This window comes from Thalassophryne amazonica, chromosome 13, assembly GCF_902500255.1.
Source record: "Thalassophryne amazonica chromosome 13, fThaAma1.1, whole genome shotgun sequence".
Classification (NCBI taxonomy): Eukaryota; Metazoa; Chordata; class Actinopteri; order Batrachoidiformes; family Batrachoididae; genus Thalassophryne; species Thalassophryne amazonica.
In genome coordinates, this window is record NC_047115.1 from 54,306,556 (window position 1) to 54,315,037 (window position 8,482).

General features: G+C 39.1%; 1 protein-coding gene across 2 annotated transcripts in view; it reads right to left on the bottom strand.

Annotated features, from left to right (window-relative positions):
- Positions 1-7,991, bottom strand: part of hmgcll1 (3-hydroxymethyl-3-methylglutaryl-CoA lyase-like 1) — a 58,098-nt gene extending 50,107 nt beyond the window's left edge. Inside the window, exons 1-5 of one of the 2 annotated variants that reach the window (XM_034185254.1) lie at positions 7,587-7,978; positions 4,410-4,487; positions 3,869-3,976; positions 688-783; positions 369-517 (exon numbers count right to left, since the gene is read on the bottom strand). In XM_034185254.1, the coding sequence (XP_034041145.1) occupies positions 369-517; positions 688-783; positions 3,869-3,976; positions 4,410-4,487; positions 7,587-7,682 (527 nt within the window). In that variant the 5' untranslated portion in view covers positions 7,683-7,978. Of the gene's footprint in view, positions 1-368; positions 518-687; positions 784-3,868; positions 3,977-4,409; positions 4,488-7,586 lie in introns of both variants that reach the window. The other variant, XM_034185255.1, reaches the window with a different exon arrangement.
- Positions 7,992-8,482: the final 491 nt, after the last annotated feature.

The window sequence follows — 8,482 nt, forward strand, 5'->3', positions numbered from 1 at the left end:
ACAAAAAAAATATGGCCTTTTCTATCAGTGTGTAAAACTCTACAATTACAGCTGATGAAGTAATATACAGGTCATGCATCATGCTTATCATAAAGTATCAACAACTAATTTTATATCTATTAAAGCAAATATTAAAAATGTTGTACAGTATTTTCACATATTGTGTTTCTTTTGGGAAGCAAAAATGTACTTTGGTGTTTGGCACTATATCAAATTAGGCATTATTCACATACATTTTGCAATTTTCTTTAATGAAATTTTGAATGCCTGCAGATAGTACTAACCCAGAGGTCCATGGCCACTTTAACCCTTCCCTGCTTCAGATATTTTTAACTTTTAAGAGACTATGCAACATACAAAATACAAACCCTCGGACCGGAATTTGTCTCTCTTTGGCTGCGATAATGACTTCCTCAAACCTCAGCATGCTTTCAGCAATAGAACAGTTGATATTTCTTTTACTGAAGGTTTCTGATGCCGATCCAAACACTGCTACTTCAGTGGCACCAGCTGCAAGCTGGAACAGGAGAGAAAAGCTTGTAAAACACTTTTGCAGATTGGACGCACAATTACGTAACTCCAGCACTAATGTTGGGAGACAAAAGCCAAGTAATACAGCAAGCCAAAAGCATCATGGGTATGTTGGCTTTTGGCAGAAATCATGCTGAATTGAAAATGAATGCTCACAGCATCTTGGAAGCCCTGCAGGTTTGGTGTCAGCACTGGGTATCGAACATGTGGAGCTCTGTTGATTCCTGTGAGTACCTTAGTGTGGTCTGCCATCTAAATGGAGACAGAAAAAAAAAGCATTATAAAACTAAACCTTTAGCACCACCTAGACATGAGAAATCATCACCCTGCACAAGATTACGTTTTCATTTGACATGTCATTGAATAAACAAACTATGGGTAATATTCATTCCTTCTTAAGTTGAAGTATAATTTATGCTCAAAAGACTGACTATATGAAGAATATCTTAAAGGTGGACTCACTTTTAATTTTTCAAAAATCTTGACAAACTTTACGTTGTAATCTAGTTAGTATTATAGACTACCTTTATTTCTGTGGTATGTCACAAAATTATAGCCAATTTTATTGCTGGTATGGTTTTTATTATGGAGTGGTTCCATGGAAAATATAATGAGTTTGCTCAGTGAGATCATGCAGATGGCGTGAAGCAGGGATTGTGAGTGTGCATGCACAAGGTTTGATGTTCATGCTGTATTTGATGGAAACTTTCAATTCCCAACCTTTAACCCAGAATATCTGGAATCTAATAAAGCTATGACAAAATACTAGTCTTCCCTCATACCAAGGGAAATAATTTTAATTTATGTTAAACAGTGGTGGGTACTCATCAGCTAATCCAATAACCGATCAAAGCTAATGTTTTTGTTAGCGGATTAGCTTTTCAGATAAGTTTTAAAACCATCATCGGACCAATTATCTTCCAATAAATTTAGTTCTGATAACTTTCAGTCCACTAACATTTTTTTTTTTTTGCTGGTAAAGTGAGCAAAGTTTAACAGTCAAAAACATTTGTAAACCCTAAAATCAAACATTTTAATCCCTGTTTTGTGTAGATCAGTGGTTTATGGCAGACTGGCTGTCGCTTGTTGATGACATTATCATTAAGCACAAGATGTGATTGGCCGATCCACGCAGTGAGCATTATGGGTAGTGTAGTTCAGGTTCACTTTGGATGTTACACTGCTGCCGTCCATTCAATACAAACAAAACGGACTAATTTTAACATTATTTTATTTTACTTCTTTCTGGCTGACTGGATAATTTAATCGCCAAGACTCTGTGGGATGAGAGCCAGAGTCTCATCAGTGCTTTTTGCAGATGATGTGGTCCTGTTGGCTTCATCAGCTGGGGACCTCCAACACTCACTGGATCGGTTCGCAGCTGAGTGTGAAGCAGCTGGGATGAGGATCAGCACCTCTAAATCTGAGGTCACGGTTCTCAGCATGAAACCGATGGATTGCCTACTCCAGGTAGGGAATACGGCCTTGCCCCAAGTGAAGGAGTTCAAGTACCTCGGGGTCTTGTTCACAAGTGAGGGGACGATGGAGTGTGAGATTGGCCAGAGAATCGGCACAGCAGGGGCGGTAATTGCATTCACTCTACCATACTGTTGTGACGAAAAGGGAGCTGACCCAAAAGGCGAAGGTCTCGATCTACTGGTCAGTCTTCGTTCTTACTCTCACCTATGGTCATGAGGGTTGGGTCATGACCAAAAGAACTAGATCACGGGTACAAGCGGCCAAAATGGGCTTCCTCAGGAGGGTGGCTTACAGATAGGGTGAGAAGTGTGGTCATCCATGGGCAGCTCGGAGTAGAGTCGCTGCTCCTTCGCGTTGAAAGGAGCCAGCTGAGGTGGTTTGGGCATCTGGTAAGGATGCCTCCTGGGCGCCTCCCAAGGGAGGTGCTCCAGGCACGGCCATCTGGGAGGAGACCCCGGGGAAGACCCAGGACTAGGTGGAGAGATTATGTCTCCACACTGGTCTGGGAACGCCTCGGGATCCCCCAGTCAGAGGTGGTCAATGTGGCATGGGAAAGGAAAGTCTGGGGTCCCCTGCTGGAGCTGTTTCCCTCGCGACCCGAACCCGGAAAAGCGGTTGAAGATGGGTGATGAGTGATTTGTGGGAGAGAGGAGATCTCACGCCGCAGCTGCAAGGACTTCTCTTCACGTTTACACACCGTTTTGGATAAACAGGACGCTTTATGCAGAATATTTTCTTCAGAATTTAATGAATCCCACTGAAACTAACAGGTAAGAACTTATATTTACTATGTGTCTTTTACTCTGCCAATCAATGCATTAATGGATGTATTTTGGTTGTTTAAGTCACAGGGTTCAAAGCGTGTGAAAAAGCAGCAGCTTTTAGTTTGTAAATGATGGTGTGTATAATACTGAGATAAACTCTGACTTGTAATACTGTGTTTTACTGCTTTTGAAAGATGATGACAGTGTTTGGGGTTTTATTTTATTTTTTTTTATTCATTCATTTTCCGTGCGTTCTTTTTGTGTTTGTGATCCTTGAATTTACCCAGAAGCCCCTGCAGCACTTAAAGTGAAACTGGTTTATCAGACGCTGACAGTGTAATCTGATGTGGCCGCGTCCAAATAAAAGTTATCGGTTATCGGTTATCTGTAATAAAGATACTTTTTTAGCAGTTTCTCGGTTTAGAGTCATAAAAGATAACTTTTCAGTTATCGGATTAATGATTATCAAAGGTAATGTTTTGGCCCACCACTTGGTTAAACAACTGGCACAGTAGACCAGTGTAAGTGTTGTCTTACCTGTCCAACAGGTATCCAGCAAAACATTTGTGTGAAATTTCTCCAGATTTTATTTGGAATTCTTCCCAAAGTGAGCTTTGGTTGTCTGCGGTTGCTAGCTGTGTCTGTTGTTTTCTTTCTACTTGAATTTTAGGTCTTTTTCTTTTTTTTTTTTCTTACTTTTCTGGCACTGCATTTGAATTGGTTACTGTGTTTCTTCAGCTCCATACTGCTAACACTAGCATGGGTCAGAAAATCCCCTGATGCCATCTTAAGATGCCACCCCAGATAGTGTGTCACGGCATCTTGTTGCTGTATTTTAACCCACGTGTCTAAATCCCAAATTGTTTCCACACGAGATGAATTTTGATTTTCTTGACAGTATAAGATTGTGAATCATTATTTGAATACTGAGGTGCAAAAAAAGTTACGTTACCAAAGAGAATCCTTTTTTATGACCTAAATTGCAAAATAAAAATCAAAAAATGAACATTTGCTGGTCCAAATAGAAGCTGAGAAGAAGACATCTAATAAATCACTCAGCGCTTTTTTTGAGGTGAACAAAGAAGAGTTATTACCTGCGGTACCCACTTTGAAGAGACAAAACTGGTGGCCTCGATCACAGGCAGGCCTGTTCCTGAGAGCATGTCTATCAGCTGGATTTTCACTCCTGTCGGAACAATTTCCTGGGGAACAATGAAACTGAGACAGCTCTGTTTGGATTTGATTCCGCTCAAGATGGGAGGTACTCACACAGATATCTGGCTGAGTTTTTGCCGCATTGCTTGACAGTCTAATTGATGTGTGTAGTATAAAGTACAGAGTACACACTGTTGTAAATAAATGGGTTTTGAGTTAAATTGGTGTGCAGCAAGGAAATGATGAAACTGTGACATGCTAAAAAGGGAAAATCCTCTATAGAGTGTTTCATATTTCCCACTGAATTAAAAAAAACAGAAATGCGAAACATATGTAGTGGAAAATCAACCCATATGTTACTGGTTACTTTATTTAAGGCAGATGCAAGAAGCTTTTGTCTCGGAAAGAAAAATATCATATACTGCAATTTAGTGGATATAAATACAGGTGAAAAAACAGACTGTATTTGGCAGTGCTTACCTTTTCATTTTGTAGTCCGTCTCTTGGCCCGACCTCCACAATTTTAACAAACTCTGGATACTCGTGTGTTGCAACACTCTGTGAAAAAAAAAAAATATTAAAAAGGAACATTAATAAATTTTAATCAGAAACACAGTCAGATCATAATTACAGACTTGGAATTAGTTACGGTGCGTCCAGAAAGTATTCATAGCGCTTCACTTTTTCCACATTTTGTTAAGTTACAGCCTTATTCCAAAGTGAATTAAATTCATTTTTTCTAGTCATTGCAATGTTTTGTTTTATGGCCTCCCATTAATAACATTAGAGGTCTTCAGATGATTCTGAATGCAGCCACTCGAAGTTTGACTATAGCTAAGAAAGTTGATCATATTACACCAGCTATAGTTTCTTTATACTGACTACCTGTTCACACGAGGCTGGATTTTAGGGTTCTGTTGTTAACCTGAAAAATACAGAGTGGATGTGAATCTTTTTATCTGGCTGAGCCTGCAACTACCATATGATCTCAGGAGGCCAGTTTGTTCTGTGTTGTTCAGACTGAGAGGAAAGCAGGTGGTAGAGCGTTTGCATGTTGTGCACCAGTTTTGTGGAACACCCTGAACTTAAGCAGTTATGTTCTGTATTATTACGTCCAGACACAAGACGTGTTTAGATACAAAATATTTTGTTTTGTTTTTTATTATTATTTTTATTTATTTATTTTTGCTCAATAGGTTTTTGTGTGCATTGTTGTGTTATAGTTTTTAATTTTAATATTAATTCTATGCACTTTGATTCCAGAGAAAGTGGTATATAATAACCTTATTATTATAGATGAAAATCTGTACTACAAGTACATAGTGATTGTTTCATTTCAGTCCATTGTGAGAATGTAAAGAGGCACAATTACAAGACATGACTCACAGTCTAAATACTTACAGACAAGACTTTACATTTCAATGTAGTGGGTTATCTTTTGGCCTTAGGTGGTCCAGGCCATAATTTTTCAAGACTATACTCTCAGGTTTACATTTCAAAACATGTGGAAACTTAAGAACCAAATATAAGTCTGTCATGTCATTACGATGCAAGAAGGTGAGGGTAACTCCATGGGAACCACAAGGGATATTCTGAGGAACAGGGTATTTTTTTTCATGTTGGAACCTGATCATTTGAGAGATAAATACCACGTTGAACTTTCTTGTAAAACCTCAACACACATTATAGAATGTATGGATTTTTATTCTTAGTGAAACTAATGTAAAACATATTGAAGGAAACAACATGACTGAAGCCAAAATTAGATGGATTGGATGCCTCTGCCAAGGCAAAAAAAAAAAAAAAAAAGGCTTACAATTTCCTGGCTCTATTCCTTTTTGAAATATTTCTCCCTTTCTCTTCTCTCTCATAGCTTGGGTCACTGGACATATTTATTAAAATGTTTTCTTGTGTAGTTAACAGAATATTCACATTTGTTCTTCAATACTGTTTAATCTATGGCAGTTTGCTGTGGTTATGAATAACACAATGGCCAACCCATAAAAGAGTAAAGAGGTGGGCAAAAGTCCGCATGACCTGGGTTGGACAAAATGACCATGTCCATAGTTACAGAACAAAGCTAACAGGCTAACGTTAGTTCAGAGGTTACTGTTTTATTCACGCATATGTTTGAATAGGCGGTGGCTTTATTCAGTGGATGGCTTTTGAATTAAGAATTATGACAAGATTATTGCTTCAGTAATAGTGGACCTTTGGGGTTGGTGTGAAGTTGAGTAACAACAGTTAAACTATGGTAACTGCATGGTAACTAACAGAAATAACACTAAAATTTTACTCTACGGGAATACTGGGGCATACTGGTGATGATCGATTAAGAAAATTAACTACACAAGTCATATTATTACAGATGTTTGAAATAAAATGCTGAGAAAGGAGGCACTCATGCTAACATTAGCTGGTAGCACTGCATTATGTGATGCTTGCGACTTCAAAAAGACAACGCTGACTGCAAAACATGTCAATGATAAAAATCCATCATGAATCACTGCTTTAAGGCACTTGTCTTAAAGCCTTCATTAGGTGACCAGCCATAGTTTGAAAATAAACTTAAAATATCTAAATAAATAAAGATAAAACGTCTGCTCTTCTTCTTTGTATTTATTGGTGGATCACAAACCAGCTTTATGTATATACCACTATCTACTGTCACGGAGTGTGTAGAATCATGGTGTTAATGATTTTAAGTCAATATAATATAGAACGTGAAACGATATAAAAAATAAAACATGCAAAAAATATCAAGACTATTTGGATTAATAGTTTTAGCACAATCATACTTTCTCCAAAAGCAATAAATTAAAATGCATCACCCACAAAGTCCATACTCCCATCAAGGAAAAACACTTGTAACTCTGGAACTGCAGGATGTAGGGGGAAAAAGCATCAACATGGTCAATTTAAGCTATAAATAAACAGAGCCTCAAGGTCGTGGGGTTGAATTTGAAAGAGTCCGTGTTCAGCCAAACCCATATTGGCTGCTTGTGAGTGGGAAATCCAAGAAATCTTCATGCACTCTGCAGTGATGGAAAATCTAAGAACTTGCTTTACCTTTATCCTGAAGTTCTGCAAAATTATCCAGGAAGTAAGTCCCTTTGGCTGCTCATTTTTTTCACTCGAGTGTCACCACAGGAGCTCTGAGATGGATCTGCATTTTGATTTGACAGAAGTTTAATGCCAGATATCCTTCCTGACGCAACTCTGTATTTCATGGAGAATAGGCAGGGGTGGTCTTGACCCAGAAATTTCGCACTGTAGAAATAGGGGCACTAATCGCTTGACCACCACACCACACATTTATTGTTTACTTATTAATTATTGACTTATTTATTCTTCACCTGGTCAAAGACAGGCATATATTCTATGTTTGAATATAAAGCCTGTAATCTGTATAATTAGTTAAATGTTCAAATTAAACACTTTTGAGCCAAAACATTCACAGCAATTTAACATTTGTATAAAGTTGTTTACTATTGTAGCAAAAATAACATAATTATTTTTGCAATGGAAAAAAATACATTTAAATTCATATGAAGGGGATTATAGCCAGCCATCAGTGGTTCCTGAGCCTCCCCTCCCTCATGCATTATGCAGCAGAGTAACGTGCAACAGATTAGAAACAAAACAACCAATGCCCACCTTCTCTTCTGCCAGCCAGCGTTCCAGCCATGGGAATTCCCGGATGAGTTGCTGGTAGCTCAGGCAGTGTTTCACTGTCGTGGGTACGTTACCCATCCAAACGGCTGCTGTTCATCCTGTGGTGACACCACCGTGTTGTCCGCTTCTCCAGAAGACAAATCGGCACCACCAGCTCCAAATGAAACAGTAAAATGACGTCAAATGAAGCAGCAAACCTGTATGAGAATCTATATAATGGAGGGCCTCAGTGCAGGAGATGGAATTAGAGGTCAGCTGAGAGGATGACTCAGCAGTTGCCATGGCAGCCGCATCCTAAGCAGAGATGGGTTGGGGTAGGGAGAAGTGTTTGTGTTAGATACAGGAGAGGAAATTGTCTGAAGTGAAGTGGCAAATTGTGTGGCGCTCGAACAAAAAAGGAATGAGAAAAAAAATGAAAGAGGAAAGTAGAGTTTACGCTACGGAACATTCGCCAAAAATATCATGTTCAGTGTAGTGTTTTAACCAGCAGTGGCTGAACTATCCTCCTGTTTAGAGTAGATGCACACTCCCTCTTTTATTGAAAATTACAGGCTTCAGGGACACAGGCTGCATTGAAGGATCTCCTGTGACCTGAACAGTTGAGCGGTTTTTCATTTTCCAGACGTGCCACTGCTGCCAATGTCAACTGCATGGTGTAATAAAATCCCTTGTTAAGCCAGGGCAACATTTAACAGAGAAAGGCCCATTCTTCTGAGCCCAGATGTTAACAATAGAGGGGCTTAATGAAGACTCAGCATTCAACCATCTCACCGTACTAAACTGCTCTGTGATGAGAGACTCTCGGGGGAGGGAGGGAAGGAGGCGACTCATATGATCAGCCCTTGGTGGGGGGGGAATCAAGGTTGATTTTTATCAGT